A 22011-nucleotide genomic window follows, 5' to 3' on the forward strand; every position below is an offset into this window, starting at 1 on the left:
AGATTTTACTATCTCCATTTTACAGATAAGAAAACTGAAGCTCTAAGAGGCTAGGTGCCTTAGCCAAGGTCACCACAGCTAAGTGGCTGAACCAGGATTCCAAACCAGGTCTGACGTCTCCAAAGCTCATGATTTTTCTCTCTGAAATTTTTTTCTGTGACATATAATCCATATACAGAAAAGTATACAACACATATAAGTACAGCTCAAGGAATTATCACAGAGTGAATACCTAGGTATCACCACCCAGACCAAGAAATACATTACTAGCCTCCGGAAACTCTTTCGTGCCCCTTCCCACCTCCCTAATGGTAACCCTACCCTGACTTTTCACACCATAATTTATTTCTGCCTGCTTCTGAGCTTCATGTCATTTGTGTTCTTTTCTATCTGGCTTCTTTCTCTCAATGCTATGGATGTGAGATACGACCACGTTGCAGTAAGAGGCTGACGTTTTTACCACAATGGATTTAATCCACCCTACTGCTGATGAGCACGGAAACTGCTTCCAGCGTTTGACAACTGTGAACAGTGCTGTTAGGAACACTCACGGAAGCACCTCCTAGTGCACATGAACACATTTTCGTCTGGGTTTATACCTAGGAGAGAAATTGCTGAGTCACCAGGCATGTTAATCTTCAATTTTACTGAACTGCCAAATCGTTTTCCAAGTGGTTGTACCAATTTACACGCCGCCAGCCCCGTCTGAGAGCCCCTGCTGCTTCCCGTCGTCACTATCACTAGCTCAGGCTTCCATCTACGCTGTGCTGCTGGCCGCCAGGCTATGCTGTGCTCTGGGTGAGGCACAGCAGCTCCTGCACCACAGCAAGAAGACTCCCTAGTCTGCAGCAGGACAGGGGAAAAAATCCTCCCCCAAGGGGATTGCTGTCAGCGCCCAAAATACACTTGGGGCTACGGGTTAAAGACGAGGGAGGATCAGCGTTAACTGGAAAAACACGGTCACCCCAAGTCAACAGATGCAAGAGACGGCAAAAATGACGTGTCATGACACTGCCTCTAAGCATACAGCCTAACCCTGCCAAACAGGACCTGGGCAAGAGGCATGCGTGTTAGGAATGAATGATCTCATGGTTGGGAGTTCCCAGTTCTGGCTTTGGTAATTAATAAACAAATCTCTCTTAGGATAAGCAGGACAGTCTTGAAATACATCACGAAAAACTGTGATATGGACGCTCTGCCCTGCCAATCTGGGTGGCCCTGGGATTGTGAATTTCGATTAAGGCACCAACAGGATCAGCGCCTTTCTATCCTGCTGACACTGCCCCACAGCGCCCTCTGCTGGGGCCAAGAGACAGCGTGGACCAGAAATCCTCATTCTCTTCCACCCTCGAGACAGGCGGCCTACCGTCACATTTTTGGCTCTGAAGACTTGACCAAAAGCCGCTACTTGGAAAGCTCCCAGCTTTTCCTTCTCTGCTGGCGATAATAAGTAGGGCACTGGCAGGCTGCAACGTGTGGCCCCCTCTGCCCTCCACCTGGCCCTGTCCACCGTCACGTCCTACCTGGACTGTGACAGCAGCCTTTTCCTGGTCTCCCTGAACCTGCCGGGCCACCACCCCACTCCAGTCCATTCTTCCTGCAGCAGCTTGAGTCAGATCGTGTCTCTCCTCTGTGCAGAACCTGCTGACAGAGTTCCATCTCTCTCCCAATAAAATATACACTCGCGGAACTTCCCTGGTGGTCCAGTGGTAAAGAATCCACCTTACAATTGCAGGGGACATGGGTTCGATCCCTGGTCAGGGAACTAAGATCCCACATGCCACGGGGCAACTAAGCCCACACGCCGCAACTACTGAGCTTGCATGCCTCAACGAGAGAGCCCGCCTGCCGCAAACTACAGAGCCCACGTGCTCTGGAGCCTGTGTGCCACAACTACAGAGCCCACGTGCCCTAGAACCCACACACAACTAGAGAAGAGAAAAGCCCGCACACCGCAACGAAAGATCCTGCATGCCTCAATGAACATCCCGCGTGCTGCAACTAAAACCCGACACAGCCAAAAGAAAAATTCAAAAAAAAAACCCTTGCCTTAAAACAAAACAAAACAAAACTACACTCGCTGCTCACGCTGCGAGACCCTGTGTGCTCTGACCCTTGATGACATCTGGCATCATCTCACTGAGCTGTGAAAGGGATTCAGGGCCACATCAGCAAGGAGGTTCCCATCGGCACAGGTTGTTCTCCACCAGCTCCCGACTCAGATGCATCCCTGCCTTCCTCTGTGCTGCGTCCACCCTCCAAGAGCTCTTCCTGGGAGGTCACTTGGGAGTCAGTCTGCCTCGGTTCAAATCCCGGCTCTACCCCTTCTCGAGCTGTGTGACTCTGGGCAAGCTGCTGAATTTCTCTGTGCCTGTTCCCTTATCTATAAAATGGGGAATAACAGTGCCTGTTGCAAAAGGTTATAACGATTCAGTAAGATAATCCATGTATAGGGTTTTTTTACCACTGTATCTGGCATACAGTGAGCACTCAATATATGTGTTAGCCGTTATCACATTACACACGTCGAATGTTTTTACACAAAGCCATATGTGTAGTTAAAAATTTAAAGAAAATTTAACCTTAATAGGAAGCTACAATTTGTTTTTCCCCCCACTTAACAGTATGCTTTGGAGATTACATCACACAATCATTGGTGCCTACTGAACACAAATGAGGTCCCAAATGAGGTTCACTACTACACTTGCTTTTTTCACTTAATACAAGAGTCTTCCTTTTCTACTTTGTATACATATATACTGTTTAAATTCTTAATGAGTGACTGTTACTTTTCCAATAAAGAAAAAAAAAAAATCTAAACCTCTAACCCTAACAAAACTAAGGCTGTCAAAAACTCATACTTGGGGCCAAAGGGAACCCACTGAGCCTGCTGGGCCAAAGAGTCCCTGGCTACTTGGCATCCCTTGTGTTCTGCCAGCAAGGGGCTCAGGACAGGGCAGCCCTGGCCTGCGGCTTGTCCTGTCCAGGCTCAGGGTGGGTGGGGCTGATGTTTCGGCGTGTGGTCCTGAAGCCCAGCTCCAGTCTGTTCCCGCCCCGGCGGGAGGCTCAGAGCTGCCAACATGCCCATCCCATCTGCTGGGAGATGTGAGCCCACTCGGTCTGCTTGGCGGCCGGGGGTGGCCATCTGGGGCAGGCCAGCCGGCTGGCTTGGAAAACAGCCTGGGCCCTTCGCTCTGGCCCCCATGCCTTGGTTAACCGGAGCCCGAGACGTGTGTGTAGACAGGAGAAGGGCAGAACTCTGACCGTAAGCTGAACCTTCACTCCCCAGAAAAGCCCTCTGACCTTTCGGGAAAGAGCGACAGCACGACGGCAGCGTCATCACAATATGGGCCGCTCAGAGCACTCACTTGCCTGCAGCCTTGTGCTATCCCACCTGGTGCGTGCCAGTCCAGGAGAACCTTCCCGCCTTTCCAGGACACAGGGAACAAACAGTACGAAGTCTATTTTACAGATGAAGAAACTGAGGCATCTGGGGTAAAGCCATCTGCCTAAGCTCACAAGGCTAGTGAGTGGCAGAGCCCAACCGAACCCCAAGCTGTCTGTTCCCAGAGCCAGAATACAAACTCAACCCCACAGGGAGTGGTGAGTGGTTAAGAGCACGGGCTGGGGACACAGGCAGTCTGGGTTCATATCCTGGCTCTGCCACTGGGGGACGCTGACGAGTGACAGCCCTAGGCCTCAAGAGTCCTCATCTGTAGAATGGGGGGAATGGGACCCACATCATGGGACTACTGAGAGAATCTGAAGGGTCAATGCATATAAAACACTTGGAAGAGTGCCTGGCAGGAATATGTGCTAAAAGTGTTAGCTATTCTTATTACTACTGTCATTACTACTTTTGGGTTATGTGACTCTCTGCCTCCATGGCAGGAAGGGCCTTAGGAAGGGGCAAGGCAAACCTTGTTGGCCACTGCCCCTCCCTCCAGATGACAGGATGACGAGGTCCTCAGGCCTTAGTGCCCAATAGGCAGCTCTGCAAGGGGCTGGGGCCAGGACTGAGTACACGTGTGGCCTGCATGTGTGTGAAGGCAGAGAAAGGCCTGCTTGTGGCTGTGAACCTCACGGTGGGCCAAAAGTCACAGGATTGACTGGAATGTGACAAGGGGACAAGAAACTGAGACCTCTCCCAACAGCTATCCTCACTGGGCTCTCCCCAAGTGCCAGGCCCAGCACTGCCTACTTTATATGGGCAACCTCACCAAGCCCACACTATGGTCCTGTGAGAGTGGGATTCCCATGGGGGAAACAGAGGCTCTGAGAGAAGAAGCCACGTGCCCAAGGTTTCATAGCTGCTGAGTGACTGTGCCAGGCCTGGTCCTGCCTCAGGACCTTTGCACTGGATGTTCCCTGTGTCTGGAACACTCTTCCAGATGTCCACATGGCTCCTCTCATCTTCTTCACGTCTTTTACTCAAATGTTCCCTTCCGAGTGACACTTCCCTTGACCATCCTGTCTAAAAATCTTACCACCCCCGCACTTATCTCTCTTCCTTGCTTTACTTTCCACCTTGTCATCACGTACCACGTAGTATAATTTACAAGAGTATCTCTGTATTGTCTGCCTCCCCAGCAAAAATGCAGTCCCCTGAGCATCTCTGCTGCCTTGTTTACACTGTTTCCTCAGTGCCCAGCACAGGGCTGGCCGGTGGTGGTGCTGAGTGAATCTCCGTGGAGTGGATGAACCCCAGGCCTGTGCCCCTGAGCTGTGAAGGCCCTGTGCTCAGCCTGGGGTGGATCAGAGGCTAGTCTGTGGGCGCTGGGGGTGGGAAGTGAACGGAGGCAGGAACGAGCCAGGAATGGCACCAAGCCAGTTTCCAACCTACTGAATAGGAACCACAGCAAAACACTATCCCCTGACCTAGCATCTCCACACTAGAGTCTCACGACTCTCCGTACCTACAACAAAGTCTGGTATTAAAAAAAAAAATCATTCTACATATTTTGTTTCCATTTAAAACAACAACAACAACAACAAAACCAATAACATAAAATGCTGGCATTAAGTTGAGTTCATAACTCTTGAATGGGTCTGATATGCAGTCTGAGCCAAGTCAGTGGAATCCCAGAGGCGGCCGAGCGCTGGCTGGCGCATGGGCCGACACTTCGTCCCGTCACTCACTGAGGTCCCTTAACCTTTCTGCGCCTGTTTCATCATTTGTAAATGAGGACTATAGTGCCTTCATCATAGAACTGTCACGACGTTTAAGTGAGTGAATATACATAATCGGTGTAGAAAATGCCTGACACACAGTGTTGAGTAAATTTGCAATATAACAGCAGCTGTAATATTACTGATTAGTATATGATTGCCGTTGTCATTTCACCTGGCAGCTCCCCACATGTCATACAACACTTGGATATAGTGTGAGCTGTCACCTCACATTCTGCCCTGGTGCTCATCTAGCCAGAAAGGTGAGGAGAGGGAAGGAGGAGGGTGCTGGGGAGACTCAGGGGCCGGTGACCACCTGTGATCTGGGGCACCAAGTTTTTGGGGCTGCCTCCCCTACGCTGCCATCTGTGTCATCTCATTCCCCCTCGGCGGGAAGGTCTTTGCGAGGGGATGGGGCTACGGCCCTCGGTGCAGCATCTGCCGGTCTGGATGAGGTCCAGGATCGGCTCGCCCCACATCCAAACTCCCTGGCAGTGCCTGCCTGTTGGGCTCCCATGTCTGCGCAAAAGGCCAGGCCCAAGGGGCATGGCGTAATGCAGGGGTGAGGGAGATCCATTTTGGGGGCCTGCCCAGCTGATGATTGCTCCTTTTCTGAAAAGGTCTTCCTTTGAGGTTTTTTGGAAGTCTCTATCATTTCTACTGGGCTAGCTCCCCACCTTTTGCTGAGGAACCGCCCCCCTACCACCACCTGTGGGTGGCTCTGACAGAACTGTCAATCACAGTGCCCGGCCCGGCCCCTGGACCCAGGGTGGAGCACATGTCCTAGATCTAGACAGAGTCCTCTATCATCCCTGACAACAGTGACTGGCCCAGGCTTGTGATCCAAGCAGAGCCAATCAGAGTCCTTCCCAGAGATTCAGCAGATAAGAATGTGGAGAAGAAAGTATAAAGATGGAAAAGATTTGAGCAGCCGGTCCCCATTTTCCCATGACATGGAGAGAGCCTGTTGGTAGCAGAAGAGGATGACATTCACAATGCAAAAAGCAGCAGAGCCAGCTGAGCGGGAGAGATAAGGAGGCAGAGTTCTGGTGACATCATTTGAGTGCCTGGGTCCAGCTATGCCTGAAGCCATTCCTACCCCTGGATTTGCAGTTACATGAGCCAATGAATTCTATTTCTATCTTAAACCAGATAGAAGTAGATTTCTGCCACTTACAACTTAAGAGTCCTAATCGAGCAGGGTGCCCCCAACGGGCCTTGTTCCCTAGCCACAGCTGGCATTTATTCCAAGGGAAGACCTCTGACCAAGCCAGGACAATGGGATCCTCTATTCTGAATGAAAGTAGGCAGGCTGGGAGTGTTTCGAGCTGATCAACATCAACAGCAGTGCCTGCTGCTGAGATTCCCCAATTCCTGCCCTGCCCGAGACTTGCTGCCTTAATTCTCCTTTCCACTCTGCAGGGCATCTCACAATCCTGAAAGAATCCCCTATATCTCTCCCTTTATTTTTTATGCTCATCACAGTTAATCTTTTGCAAATGTCAGAATCTTGGGCTCTGCAGTCAGACACACTGGATTCCAATCCTGGCCACTTAGTCACTGATTTCAGACATGTTTCTGAATCTCAGTCTTCCTTTCTGTAAAATGGGGAGACTGACAGGACTGCTCTCCTGAGGCTGTTGGAAGGATTACGAGTTGAAACACGGGAAGCACTTGCCCACAGAACCTGGCACAGAGTAAGGGCTCACAGACGTGAGTGGCTGTGATTTATGTAATAATAACAATAGCGATGGGACCTACCTCACGGGTCCGGAAGATGATCCTGTACTGGTACTGAGGCCCGTGGTCCTTGTGGTCCTCCAGCTTCTCCCGCTTGATGCTCACGGCCACTGGTCCCAGCTTCTCGTCCACGCCGAAGTAATTGGCATGCTCTGAGAGGGAAGAGCAGGTGAGCTCAGAGTCAGCTCTCTGGAAAGGAGGGGTGATGGCCCACGGCAGGCCTGCTGAGAGGACAGCCGGGGAAGGCTCTTGTGCAACCCGTGCAGAGCTCTTGTGCAGGCTCTTGGGATCCTGGTCACACAAACCTCACGGCTGGTCACGACCACACTCAATGGAGAGACCGTAAGAGGTTAAAGCCCACCTTACTATACCCCCTTGCCAGTCACAGAAATTTCCTGAGTCTCAGTGCTCTCATCTGGGAAATGGGGGCCCCTCATGCTACCCATGATTCATAGAGTCGATGTGAGAGTGAAATGAGGCTACGAACAAAAAACGCTTAGTGCAGTGTGTGCCATGTTATAAACCTAGCTTCGCTGTGATTATCCCATATTTGCAAATGTTCAGCAGCTTAGCTGCCAATTAGCCCTCGTGAAGTGGTTAGATTCTAGTCTAGAGAGGCTTCTGCCCGGCTGAAATCCGGGCCCTGGACTCATTAGATGTGTGGCCCAAGTCGCTTGATGGCATTCTCATCAGTACAATGGTATCAGGAAGGATGGATTCCCCCCTCTCAGCTGGTTGTAAGGACTAAATAGGTTAATAAGCATGGAGCACTCAGCACAGGGCCGGGCACAGAGTAAGCACATGAGATGTGTTGGCTAGTACTACCCCCAGGGCATGATGTTTGTCACAGAAAAGGACCATGATTCCAGTCCCCAAGCGTCACCTTTATCTAACCATATTTCTATAGACGTAGAAAACTTAAACACTACTCTTTTTTTCCTTATGGTGACAAAGTCTTTAACAAGTCACGGAGGAAGTCTCCTGTTCTCTCCCCAAAATGACAGCTGTCTCCCCTTTTTAAAAAAATATGCTGCTGTCTTATAATCCTTCCAGGCAAACAGTTCTAACTGATATGTAACCCAAGTATCTCCTGCTTGTGGTGGTTGCCCACCAGCAGTCTGTCTTAAGTCCATGAAGTCAGCAGCTACGCACTGCCAGAAATTCCTTCCCACCCCAGTGCTCTCAATATTTAAATGATGGTTCCTATTCTCATGAGATGCTCTTGGTGAATCAAAGGCTTACCTAAGGCTCAAATGTGTGTTAATTAATGGTCCCAATCAGAACAGCACCTGCAGTGGGTTAAACCCTCTCCCCAGCTGGTCAGAGAACAGAATAAGTGTGCTCCACAGATATCAGTTCATTCCTGAAACAGCTGCAGGATCTGTTTTGTTTTGTTTTCCGCCAATGCGTACGCAGTACCTTGCGGTCTTAGCATAGAATAGGCAATCAATAAACACTGACCAATGACTAACTTATTTACGAGTTTCCAGGGCTACAAAGACATCATTTTTTGAAAGAAAACAGCTTCTTTTCAATGCTCCATGATAAGTACTCACTATCTACCTGATGAAGAACTGTTTTGATGTACAGTCTTATTTGATCCTTACCACAATCCTTCCGTGTAGGTATTCCTACGTGCAAGTTGAAAAGAACGTGTTCTCTGTTGGTCAGGTAGAAAATTAATATAATATAAATGCAAAACCAGGTTTCAAATCCTCTCAGCCTTACTTTCTGGCTACTAGATTTGTCAATTTCAAAGAGCGACCCTGTCAACTTCTCCCATGGGTTGTGGATTTGTTCATGTCTCCCTGTTGCTGTATTAGTTTTTTATTTATATACCCTTCAAACAGGTTGCCAGGTATACAAAGGTTCACAACTATTACAGTTTCTCGGTAAATTTTTAAGAAGTCAATAAGAAATGGCCCTTTTGGTTCTTCTAACAAATGCTTTTAGCCTTGAAATCTATTTTGTGTGATACTGATGTCACCCCACCAGTTTTCTCTTGGTTAGTGACTGTCTGAACTTCTTTTTTCATCCCTTAATTTTCAGTCTCTGTGTCATTTTGTTTCTGGGCATGTGATGCTGCTACAATCATCTCTGCTCCTCACATGAGGACACGGAGTCCAAGGGGTAAAATGTGTCATGTAGCTAATAAGCTATGAAAAAGACATCCCAAACCCAGGGCTGTCGGACTCCAACACTGGTGGACCTCCAGAGACTGTACTCTGGACGATCTACTTGACATTTGTTGTATTTGACTAGGATACTGCTTTAAAAAAAATTTTAAACTAGTTGCTGTGGGGTACTGGTTGCCTATCCATTACCTATTCTTCCCTTCTTTCATTTTAAGAGAAACTCTCTGTTCTTGGAGGAAGAAAAGAGAGGGGCTATGTCTACCTAAAAACTAACATTTCCCAGCCTGCCTTGCAGACAGGTGTGGCCAATAACCAGAAGCAATTGGCTGGGACTTCTGAGAATGTTCTTTAAAAGGGGCTGACTTGAAAAAAAAAAAAAAAGGTAGGGGTGCTGACTTGACATTTCGCCCGAATCCTTTCCTCCTTTTCTTTGCCTGGAAACACGGATGTGATGGCTGGAACTCCAGCAGCCATCTTGGACCAGGAGACCACCCTGAGGGCTTGGAGGCCATGCACTAAGGGTGGCATTCCACTGTTTCTGAGGAGTAACCATACCAGTCCTGGGCTGCACATCTCCGGACTTTTTTATGTGAGAGAAATAAACTTCTATGTTGTTTAAGCCTGTTACTATATCAATTCAATTCTGAATTGATATAGGAGAATCCATATTAAAAATATCTGAATTTCAGGAGAATCTAGAAAAATTGGAAAAGCTGGCAACACTGGGCTTGTCTCTACTTCCTGATGACAACAGTGAGCTGGAGCTGAGCAGGAGCTGCCCTTTGTGCAGCCCCTGCCTGGTTTGCTTCCCTCTATTGTCTCCTGCCTGGTCCCTGAGGCTGCCTGGGTTTGTGGTCTCTGCACTATGCTCTGCTGCCTCCTAGGATTGCCTCATCAGCACCAATGAACTTAATCATGTGTGATGCCTGTGTTAACACCCTCCAAACATCAACAGCTCCGCCGTCAAAGGGAATCCAGAACCTGCCAGCTTCTTCCCCCCTCCTAGGCTCCCCTAGACCTGCCCATCATCATCTCCTGCCTGGACCACTGCAGCAGCCTCCTCCTTGGTCTCCCAGCCTCCCCTGTCCCCACAGCCTGTTCCCTAGAGGGAGGCTGAGAATACCTGAGTCAGGTCAAGGCCCTCTCCTGCTCAGAACTTTCCTGCGGCCCCATCTCACTCAGGGTAAAAGTGAGAGTCCTCACTGTGGCTCACAGAGTCCCACATGATCTGCCCCTGTCACCTGTCTCAGCTCCTTCCACTCTCCCTCAGTCACTCTGTCCCAGCAACACTGGCCTCCGTCCTATTCCTCCAGTATTCCAGGACTACTGTACTTGTTTCCCGTGTCAGGAACACTGTCCTCGATCTCCACAAGGCTCCCTCCCTCACCTCCTTCACCTCAGCACTCAAAGGGCACCCACCTAGAAGGCCCTCCCTGACCATTCCCTACTGAAAATGCAACCCCTGGCACTGACACTGTTTCCCTCTTCCCTGCTTTACTTTTCTCCACCGCACTCACCACCCACCATACCTTAGACAGTTTACGTATTTATCTAGTTTTATTGTTTGTCTTACCCCACTAAGACATTAGGAAGACAAGGTTTTCGTTTCAAGCTGGTCAATACTGTATCCCCCAGCTCTAGAAAGTGCCCTGGCACATAGCTGACCCAAGCACATATTTGCTAAGTTAATGCATATCTACTGTTTCATGTAGCTCAGGGTTTTGAAGTGCTACCCATGTGTCATGAGGCTGGACTCCCTGCATCCTCACGGCCCCTCTCTGTGGGAGGTCTTGTGTCTTTCTGCATCCTCGGTGCCCAGGGCAGGGCCTGGCAGACAGCGAATGAATGAGCAGTGACAATCTCACAGACCACGTGCTGCCCGCCTGTCCGCCCCCACCTCACCTTTGCCCACGAAGTAGTCCTGGTAGTAGCGGGCGCCCAGGTCCACGTGCTCGATGCTGTACTGCCGCGGGCGACTCTGCGTCCTCTGCTGTTCCTTGGGCACCTCCAGCACCGAGATGCTGGCGTTGGTGCGGTAGGCGCTCAGGGCGGGCTCCGGCGGGCGGCCCTCTCCGCCGCTCCCACCGCTGCCGCCCGTGGAGCCCGCGGCCGCCCAGGAGAAGCTCACGTTGCGCTCGCACTCACCGCCCATCTCGTTGCGGAAGTGCGGGCAGCTGAGCAGCAGGTCGTTGCTGTTGTCGTCGCCGAGGTCCTGCTCCAGGTTCTCCTTGCAGTTCAAGTCCTCCGTGCTGGTGAAGGCGGGGTCCAGGCCGCCGAGGCTGTGGGCCCGCGACGCCGTGAGGGACGCCATGGCCGAGGCGGCCGAGGCCCCGGTGGTCGTGTTCCGCCGCTGGGCCGTGGACGCCCGGTTGGCGGCCGCCTCGTTGAGGTCGAACAGCATGCTCTGCACGTCGAAATGGGCAAAGCTCTTCTGGCAGACCCACGGCCTGCTGGCCTCCGGGGGGCTCCGGCCGTCCTCGGCCTCCCCGGGGCACCGGGATGCTTCGCCCTCGGCTTTACTGCTCCGCAGCTTCCGGAAGATGGACGAGTCCACCGCGTCGCCGCCGCCCAGGCCCCGCGCGGGCTTCTTCCGGGCCTTCTCCTTCTCCTTCATGGGCTGCAGTGGCAGCAGGCCGTCCTTGGCGGGCTGCCCGTTGCGGGCGTCCCCCTTGGCTCCACCGCCGCCTCCCGCGACGTGTGGGCCGGGATCGGCCCGCAGGAGCTCAGTGAGGCTCGGGGCGCCCCGGGCCTCGGGCTGCTCGCTGCGGAACTCATTGAGGATGTCGAAGAAGCTCTGCTCGGGCACGCCCTGCACGTCGATGGAGGACGTACTCCCATACTCGCGGAAGAGCGGCAGTGCCCCCGTGTGCCGGGCGCCCCGGGGCTCCACCACATCCTCCAGGTCGCACTCGCTGAGGGTGATCTCGCTGCTGCTGCGGTGCCGCAGCGGGAGGAAGGCCCTGCCGGGGGACCGGGGCCACCCGTCCTGGAACTCCACATCCTTAGACCTTCTCCTGGAGAGTCGGTGCAAGGCTTTGGACCCTGAGGAAGCCGGGGTGCTGGCAGGGGGCTGTCCGTTCTGTACGCTTCTCATGGAATGGGCCACCTTTGTGGCCTTTGTGCCATCTGTGTCCTGTGAGGGGCTGGGGTTGTTCTGTTCTCTCAGGGCCTCCCGCTTGGGCGGCCAGTCGGCCACTCTTGCCCGCACGCCCATCTTGGGCACCGCGGGGGTGGTGGGACTGGGGCGGGTGGTGGCACTGGCCGGGCTCTCACCCACAGGCTGGGGCATGCTGCCGTTCTGGACCCAGAATCCCATGGGAGCGTAGTCCCCTGTGTGCGGGCCGGGGAGGACATCAGCTGCCCTGGTCCCACAGCTGACCGCCAGGTCCACAGCATCATTGGGAATGGGCCGATAGGTGGTCATATTCCCGGGCACTGGGGTGCTACTGGCCCCTGAAAGCTGCAGACGAACTTTACGGGGTCCCCTGGCCCTCAGCCATTGTTCAGGGCCACCAGTCCCAGGATGAAGGATTCTGGCCCCTGAAGCCTGTCAGGAAGGTTGTGAGCCTGTGCAGTCCAGTTCTCCACCATCGCTGTGGACAACTGAGCCAGGACAACCTCACGAGGCAGGCGCTGTCCCGGGGCCTCCAGACTGAGTGGCTCAGCGGGGCAGAGCAAGCAGCAGGTGTGCACGAGGGCTGGCAGGCTGCAGGGGTGCCTTCCCTGCCATGCTGAAAAGGGAGAAAAGGCAAAGGTGAGATATGATGTTACTGCTCCCAGAGAATGACCTTTTGTTTTTGACAGCTTTACTCATTTAAAAACAAACAAGCAAAAACAGAAAAACCGTTTTATTATGGAAAATTTCAAACATACCCAAAAGCAGAGAGAAGGACACGATAAGCCACCCCACCAGCTTCAACACTATTAACTATTTGCCATTCCTGTTTCATCTGTTCCCCTACTCCTCCACTTTGTTTTTGGCAGAATATTTTAGAATAAATCCCAGACATCAGACCATTTTACCTATAAATAATTTAGCTTGTATCTCTAGCATGTAAGGCCTTCAAAAAAAAAAAAAAATAAGAACCACGATACCTTTACCGTACCCATCTAGATAAATAAGAATTCTTTAATGTCACGTAATACCCCAACTGCATTACATTTCCCCGCATTGTCTCAAAGATGTCTTTTGAAAGTTGACTTGTTCAAATCAGGATCCAAACAAGATGTGTACTCTGCTTTGGCATATATATTTCTTAAGTCCCCACTACTCTACAATCCCCCCTCCCCCATCTTGATGCTATTTACTTATGGAAGGAATGAGGTCACTTGTCCTGTGGAGCTTCCCACTTTCAGGATCTGGCTGACTGTTCCCTGTGGTGTCACTGAACATGTTCCTCTGCCCCCCATGAGTCCTGTCTACTGGTGGTTGTACACAGAGGCTGCACGGTTGTCCGTTTGTTTTGTAGTCCACCTGACCAGCCACCCCGCCAGAAAGGAAGTGAAAAAGTTGGAGGAATCACCATGAGCACTGGTGGATTTGGGGGAGGGAATGTCTCTAGAAATCTGTGTGATTAATAAATATTGATACTATGAGAGCTGGCAGATCAGCTCCTATTGCTTCTTTGCTGACATGTCCCCAGTGGCTTCTTACTGCATTAGAATAAAATCCAAATTCCTTCTGCTGGCTCATGAGCCCCCCAGGACTGGCCAGTCTCCCTGATGCCTCTCCCCAGCCCCAACTAAGGGATGTGCCTCTCCCATCACACTGGCCTTCTGTTCTTCTGACGTATCAGGCCCCATCCAGGATATGTGGGTATCCTTCCTCGGTCCTTCACCAGGCTGGTTCCCTAACTTGATATTCATTCTTTAATGAAGCCTTCCCAAACCACTCTAGGAGCCTTTCTCTGTCACTCTGCTTTCTTCTTTTTCCTTAGAGGTTACCACTAATTGAAATTAGTTTGCTATTTACTGATTATCTCCATCACTAAATTATCAGTTCCAGAACGGCGGGGCTATCTGTGTTGTTCACTGATGTAGCCCCAGCTCCTGGAATAGTGTCCAGGACACTCGTTCACTAGTGTATGAATGAGCGAACAGACAGCCTCTACCTGACCTGATGTGTTTAGTGCATCCTGACTTGCAGACCTCTGGGGAAGGGAGTTCATTCTTCTTCTGCCCGGCAACATAAAGTACTCTGGAGGATCACTTCCCTTTGTCTCTACCCTGAGCTTCTGGAAGATGAAACCCTCAGTGGGGAAGGAAGGGGAAAGTAGATCATGGCCTGTGGCAGAACCTGCTGCTTGTCCCAGCAGCTGTGCCCCTTTCTCCTGCCAACAGAACTGATTTTATTCAGGGCAGCAGACTGCTGGGTCGGCCTGGGCATCTGACTCAAGGTGACTAACAATTACTTTCCCTTGGAATGCAGAAGTGGACATGGCCATTGTGAGTGATGTGACTGACTCATGTGAGTCAGTGAGTGTTGGTGTTTTGAGTAAGTGGAAGGCCTCCTGTGTGAGCATGTGTGCACGTGCACGTGTACACGTGTAGGAGGCATTTCACAACTCATGCCTAGAGGTATGGAGTTAGCTGGCAGAGAGGCACCGCCGGGGAAGCATGAAGCAGATTCATGGAGCAAAAAAGAAGGGGAGCCTATAGCCTCTGAGAAAGTGAGAACCAGGTGAGGGGAGAGGTGGGGGTGGGGAGCAAGAGCGCACCCTCTTCCTGGTTCCCCATGAGCATTCCTGAAGATACCACGGGGAGGCATACAGGGGAGGTGGCAGAGAAGGGGCAGGAAAGTGGAGAGTCCCCAGGGTCGGGCTAGTTAAGGGAGATGGAGGCCAGGTGAAGCTGTGGTGACCTGGACAGCAGAGGCGTTCTCTAAAGGGGCAGCTGGGCCTCAGCTCCTGCAACCGAGCCTTGCAGGCATGTGGATGCCTGATCATGGGATTTTTCAAGAGAAACCAGAAATCTAGAACTGTATGCAACATCTCCCAATCTGAAAAACAAAAACAACAGCTATGACAGCAACAAACTAACATGCAGAGATGACCTCTAAAAGGATTTTCAAGAAGCTGCTCATGGTGGTTGCCCCTGGGGAGGGAAACTGGGTATCTTTCCTCTCCACTCCCAGCCCCATCCCTGCTTCATTTATTTTCTTTAGTACTTATACTCACTCATGTCTCTGATTTATTCCTGGCCTCCCTCCCCATAAGAATGTGACCTACTGTGTATCCCCAGGATCTGTGTTTTGGAAGAAGGGGCAGAAAGGAGCCTTACTTTTTATTGCACACCACTGGCTACCATTTGCATTACTTACGTGTATTCTTAGTCAACAGATGAATTACCAACACACACCACAATGAGGGCCAACAAAGTAAGTATGCGGGCCTGATTTGAGCAGGGGCTGCTGGTTTGTGACTTTCGGTGACTGGTCTTCAGCTTCGCCAGAGATGAGGGCCTGAGAGCAGCCCCAAACTCTGCTGGGCCCTGGATCCCAGGCCAGGCTGGGGTATCCTGACCAGCTGAGGGCACTGTTGGCTCCGCTTGGCAGCCCAGCTGTGCCCTTGGGCCAGCCTGGCAGAGTTCAGAGGATTAGTCCTTTGAGGTCACGTTTGGGCTGGTTGGGAAACGCAGTGGCCCCGATGCGACCCTGACTTGCTTATGCAAAAACCTCTGACAGATGGGCTTTGCTGATGGCATTTTGTTTCCAGCTCAGTCGGAAACCCCCAATTCGCTTTGCTCCCTTCTATGAAAACACACAGATGTTCTTGAGGCCCTGGTCTCTTTGCACAAATCCCTTCCCCGAGCAGGTGCAGCTGAGTCTGCTTGTGACGTTCACAGACTGAGTGTATGATACCCACAGCCTCTCTGGGATTCAGGGACCGGTGCACACTGGTCCCTTTCTAGCTGTCTCTGTCCAACTCCCTCTTCCTAAAAGCACTCTGATCTTCCTGATGGGGAACCTCTTGTTATGAGAGCCAGACGGCCTGGGTTCAGATACTGGTGTGCCATGGACTGGTTACTGAAACTGTGACTCAATTTCAGTCCGTAAAATGGGGATAATACCATCTACCTCATGGTTCCTGCTATTATAACTGTTCCTTCGCATATCTTTGGCAGGAGTTCTTCCCCCTCCCCACAATTACAGAAGCACAGCCAGGGGTGGGCACAGGACCTCAGCAGAGCATAAAAGGCTGGAGGGTGTCCTGCAGTAGCGGGGGATGTGGATCTCACTTTTCCTACATGTCACTTGCTAGGGACCCTGGCGTTCCTTTCTTCCAGTGTTGCTTGGCTCCTGCCTGTTTTCTACAATTGCTCCTCTGGCCTCCTGTTGATTCTGTAAGCCACTGATAAATCTGCCTCTGCCCAAGACTGTCAAGCAAGGCTTTTGCTGCTGGCATCGGAGGACCTTGACTAAGACACGGTGCTGTGTGCAAAGAAGGCAGCTGCGGATGGTGGAGGGGAACAAATGGGGCCAAGGCAGTGGCACAATGAGAAGGAAGCGACAGTGGGTGAGTCAGGTGGGAGGCATTTGGCTGCAAGTAACAATACCATCCAGTGGTGTCTTGGGCAATGAAGACATTTCATTATCTCATGTAACAAGGAGGCCAGATATGGCAGCTCCACGCTTGGTACAGGGAAATGACGTCAGGTGTTTTCTCTTTCTCCCCCACTGCCGTCCCGCAGTGTGCTGCTGGCTTACATCTTTGGCTTGTGGCCCCGTGGTCACAAGCTGGCAGCCACAGCCATGCCTCTCACTGAACTACTGGCGAGGGGTAAAGAAAGGGATGATGTCAGAGTGTTCTTACCGATCTGACCCTAATCAGGAAGGAGAACATTGCCAGAACATTGCCCCTACCTCCACAGACATTCTTTTATGTCTCATTGGCCAGGATGTGGTCCCTTATGGCCACTCCAGTTGCCAGAGAAGCTGGTGAAGCCAGAGTCTATGATCATCCTGACTGCCCTTGGGCCACTGAGGACTCATCCCTGGGGCTGGCCACACTGGTTCCCAGAAAACATCAGCGTCTGTTAGAAGAGCAGGCAACTAATGGTGTATCTGTGTAAGTGCCCCCAGACTGTCATTTGTGAAGAAGCTGGGGAACTCTGAGCTGAGAGGATGCTTCCTTATCAGGCCCCCAAAGCCTGGAGGCTAGAACAGCAGACGGACAGGCAAGCACCATGGCCCCAGTGTCCTGGCTCTGAAGGGCCCTGCTCTGTGGGGCCACAGTATCTGCCGGAACCTCACAGAGCAGAGGAAAAGGGAAAAACACAAGGCTTCCAGTGTTAGACATTTGTAGTTTGCTCCCCCAGCCTCCATGACTTCTTTTTCCAACAACAGCCCAGATTTCCCTTTGAGAACCTGCCCGCTCTGACCTCCACCCAATGGGCTAGAGGAGGGCTTCTTCTCAAGGTCAGGAACAAATCACACAACCCAATCAAAACCAGAGACCTAGTGATGTCTTTGCTAGAAGTGCTGGGGCTGAAGACTGTGCTTTTCCCTTTTACGCCGAGCTGGAGAGGATGTGAAAGATGGAATCACTGTAGCCATCTTGTGACCACGAGGGGAGAACCATCTGTGAAAGGGGCTGAGAGTTACAGACAATCTGGGGGCTGTAGTCATCATTTGAGTCTCTACATCAAGCCTGGACCTGAAGCCGACCCGATTCCACTTCCCACCTGTGGACATTTTAGTTACATGACAAAACAACAACAACAAAACAACATCTATAACAACAGCTACCACGTATGACCCTTCTATGGTCCAGGTCCTTCTTGTCTAAGCACCTGACATTTGTTATTTCTCTTAACCCTTACAACAGCTCCATGGGGTAGATATCATTATTATCTCCAGCTTACACATGAGGAAACAGGAAGGAAGTAATGTGTCCTAGACCATATGACTATGAGGTGGCAGAGTTGGGACTGACCCCAGCTGTTTCATTCCTGAAGTAAGGCAGTCCTGAGCTCAAGCACCAGCCCTCCCAGTGATCACAGGCAAACTCCTGCACCTCGTGATTCTCATTTTCTTCATTGGTGACACACAATAAATTATCTCCAGATCCAATTGCTCTTCTGAGTTCCAAACTCAGGTACTTACCTGCTTACTTGACACCACCATGTCTGTATCTCATATGCACTGCAAACTGAACATTCCCAACCTGACCTCTTGATCTCTCCCAACCACAAAACTTGCTCCTTCTCAGGATAGTCAGGGTGGGCTGAGCTACGCTACACTAACAAAGGACCCCAAGTGCTCAGAGGCTTACACAACAAGGGTTTGTATCTAGTTCATACTGCATGTCCGTCATAGATTGGCCAAGGGCCCCGCTCATGTCAGCTTTGTTCCCAGTTGAGGGAGTAGCCCTTCACCTGAGACCCTGCCAATCTCAGAGGGAAAAGACATGGTTGAACCATGCAATGGCCCTTAAAGTTCCTGCTCAGGAATGACACGTGTCACTTCTGCAAACTACATTTTATTGGCCAAATCAAGACAAGAGATGTCAACAGGGTGGTACACCAGAATATCTGTCAGAACAGGAATGCAACTGGCCATCTGCTTCCTCTGCATCTCAGCAAAAGGCACTTACTTCCACCCAAGGGCTCAAACTGGAAACGTCAATGTCATCCTTCACGCTTCCTCTCCCTCACTCCACACGTCCAATTCACCACCCCACGTCCTGTTGACTCTCCCCACAGCATATCCGAGTCCATCTTTCTCTCCCACCAGCCCTCTGGTCTGAGCTGCTGTGACTTTCACTGGTTCACTACACCACAGCCTCACTGGTGTCTCTGCTTCTGTTCCTGCTCTCCTAAGGGCCCTTTTCCACACAATAAAATTCAAAACCTTCCTCTCAGTCCTCCAGGCTCCCTTTCCTCTTCCCCTTGCTCTTGGAGCCCAGGCCACAATGTCCCTCTTTCAGTTCCCCTCACACCCATCTTCCCTGCTGTCTCAGGACCTTTGTAAATGCCATTCCTGCTCCCCTTCCTTTACCTAGGTAATTCTTTCTCAAGACTCCGGGCAAATGACACTTTCTCCACCTAAGCTTCGTTTCTCACCAACCTGTTCAATCCCCAACCTGAGCTCTCTGCATTTCCCTTTGGTGGTACCTGCATCAACATATGTAAGTAGAGACCTCCCTGGTGGTCCAGGGTTAAGAATCCGCCTTCTAATGCAGGGGACATGGGTTCGATCCCTGGTTGGGGAACTAAAATCCCACATACTGCGGGGCAACTAAGCCCACGCGCCGCAACTACTGAGCCCACGCGCCTCAACTAAAGAGCCCGCGTGCCGCAACTACAGAGCCCACACACTCTGGAGCCCGCTCACCACAACTAGACAGAAGCCCACGTGCCACAACGAAGAGCCCGCACGCCACAAGGAAGATCCTGCGTGCCCCAACTAAGACCCAATGCAGCCAAAAACGAATAAATAAATATTAAAAATATATACATATATGTAAGTAATTTACCATGTAATTAATTGTTTGCCGTATGTAAAGTTTGTGAGGCACTGAATGTGAGTCACTGCCTGCACCTGTGGCACAAGCCTGACGCACAGTAGGCCATTAATAAATATCTGCTGAATAAATGAGTGGATGAATGACAACTTCATTCTGCACCAGGAAGCACCGTCTCAGTTGGGGTCCATGACCTGAGGGTAGGTAGGGCTTGCTTGGTGCCCAAGTGTGTCTGCCCTTGGGAAGAAGCTGAAAGTAATGTGTCGGGGGGAGAGAGAGTGTCTGTGTGTGTGTGTGTGTGTATGCTGCCCCTTCACAGGCCTTGGATGAGAGGGGCTAAGTAGGTATCCAGGGTCTCCATCCTATATAGCCTCTGTGTCTAGGGCTGCCCTGATCTATTCCAGATGTTTCTCCTTTATGGAAACATGACCCAGTCATCGTGATGGGGGCTCAGTGGGACCTGTGAGCTCTGGATAGCTCAGCGTTGTGGCACCAAGTCTGAGGGCTACTCTCAGAGGCTCTGGGAGAACAATGACTCCTCCAGGGACACAGTGGCAATTCAGCAGTTTCGGGGCACATACAAGTCATTCATTTGTCCAGTAAGAACTAGTTAGTCCTTGGGCTTCCCTCGTGGTGCAGTGGTTAAGAATCTGCCTGCCAACGCAGGGGACACAGGTTCGAGCCCTGGTCCAGGAAGAACCCACACGCCGCGGAGCAACTAAGCCAGTGCACTACAACTAGTAAGCCTGCACTCTAGAGCCCGCGAGCCACAACTACTGAAGCCTGCACGCCTAGAGCCCGTGCTCTGCAACAAGAGAAGCCACTGCAGTAAGAAGCTCACGCACCGCAACAAAGAGTAGCCCCCACTCGCCACAACTAGAGAAAGCCTGCGAGCAGCAACAAAGACCCAACACAGCCAAAAATAATAAATTAAAATAAAAAAAAAAGAACTAGTTAATCCTTAAAACTCATTCATTCATTCACTCACTCATACAACAAACACCTACCACATTCTTTTTTTTTTTTGGCCCCACTGCGGGACTTGTGGGATCTTAGTTGCCCGACCAGGGATGGAACCTGGGCCCTTGGCAGTGAAAGCGCGGAGCCCTAACCACTGGACCGCCAGGGAATTCCCACACCTACCACGTTCTTACAAATCATTCAGTCCAAAAAATTCATTCAGTCAAAAAAAGCACTAAAAACTTATTCACTTTATTCAACGTTTACTAGGCATGTATAACTCATTTATTCCACAAACACTAAGCACTTAAAATCCATTAATTTATTCAATAAATTTCTTAAAGCGTCTACTATGTGCTGTTATAGGAGCTGAAGATATAGCCCTGAGCAGGACAGACCAACGCTCCCCACCCCTTAAGAACTTACTTCCAGCAGAAGGAAGCCAGAGAAATAAGTAAACAAAGACAGAAAACAAGGTAACTTCAAAGGGTAGTCAGCCATATAAAGGAATAAAATGTAACGCTGTGATAGGTTGGGAGGAGGTCCCACCCTGATGGCTCAGAGAGGGGGTGCCCTCTTACCTGGGGTCTGCATCAGGAGAGGGCGCCTGCCATGCCCCAGGTGTGCTGATGAGCGAGGCTGACGTGCCGGGGCAGGAAAGCTGGGAGCGGCCCATATACAAGGCTCTCTGGGGTTGTCTGAGGCGATGGCTCTCTCCCCCAGCTGTCCATTAGAGGCACCGGGGAGCTTATTAAAAATACAGGTGTTCACACCCCACCCGCAGAGAGTCTGAATCAGCTGGTTTGGGGTGGGGCCCAGGCCTGAGTGTCTTTTAAAAGCTCTGCAGCTGATTCCAATATGCAGCCAGGGCTGAGGAGAGAGGAAGAAATGCAGAGAGCAAAGAGAGGAGGGTCTGACACCAAGCCTCGAGAGGCCGCAGAAGTCAGAGGGAGTGAGCACACTGGCCACAGTGGGCCCAGGCAGAGGGGCAGGAGGGCAGGTGTGCGAGAGGCCCTGGAGGGGGGTGTGGTCTGGGGAGGACCAGGTGGTTCACAGGCTGGATGCTGCTGAGAGGGTCACCTTTGGTGACAATTACCGGTCTGAAGGGCACCGTGACCACTGCAGGAGGTATTTCCGGGGCCTGCCGCTCCAGGGAGCCTTGTCCACGCCCCTAACCCCCCATGCTGCTGGCCAGCACGCGGTGACTTCCTCCCGCCAGCCCCTCCACACCCCAGGCAGAATCACCTTTGTCCTCCCTTCCCTGAGCTCCCAGGGCTCTGGGCTGCACACACTCTCGACTACAAGAGTTAGCCCACAGGATTTTTAAGCCTCTGAGTATCTTTTGTTCTCCTTAGACCTTGAACAGCTCCAAGTTTGTGGTGGACTGGGGTCTAACGTTTGTGTTCTGGCCGCATGGGTTGGGTAGAGGGGAGGAATGATATGGTGGTGATGCCTATAAAAATAAGGCGAATACTTATGAGCTCTCCTGATGGGCCAGGTGCGGGGCTACCCTCGTGGGGTGTATTAACTTGTGTGTTATAATA

At 51.3% G+C, this 22011-nt stretch overlaps 1 protein-coding gene across 8 annotated transcripts in view; it reads right to left on the reverse strand.

Moving 5' to 3' along the window:
• Positions 1–22011, reverse strand: part of SIPA1L3 (signal induced proliferation associated 1 like 3) — a 236801-nt gene that overhangs the window by 84792 nt on the left and 129998 nt on the right. For all 8 annotated transcript variants that reach the window (XM_082439274.1, XM_082439270.1, XM_082439272.1 and 5 more), the window contains 2 exons: positions 10947–12775; positions 6931–7061 (listed from right to left, as the gene is read on the reverse strand). In XM_082439274.1, the coding sequence (XP_082295400.1) occupies positions 6931–7061; positions 10947–12468 (1653 nt within the window). In that variant the 5' untranslated portion in view covers positions 12469–12775. The remainder of the gene's footprint in view (positions 1–6930; positions 7062–10946; positions 12776–22011) is intronic.

The sequence above is a fragment of the Balaenoptera physalus genome (genome assembly GCF_965194825.1).
Source record: "Balaenoptera physalus genome assembly, chromosome: 19".
NCBI lineage: Eukaryota > Metazoa > Chordata > Mammalia > Artiodactyla > Balaenopteridae > Balaenoptera > Balaenoptera physalus.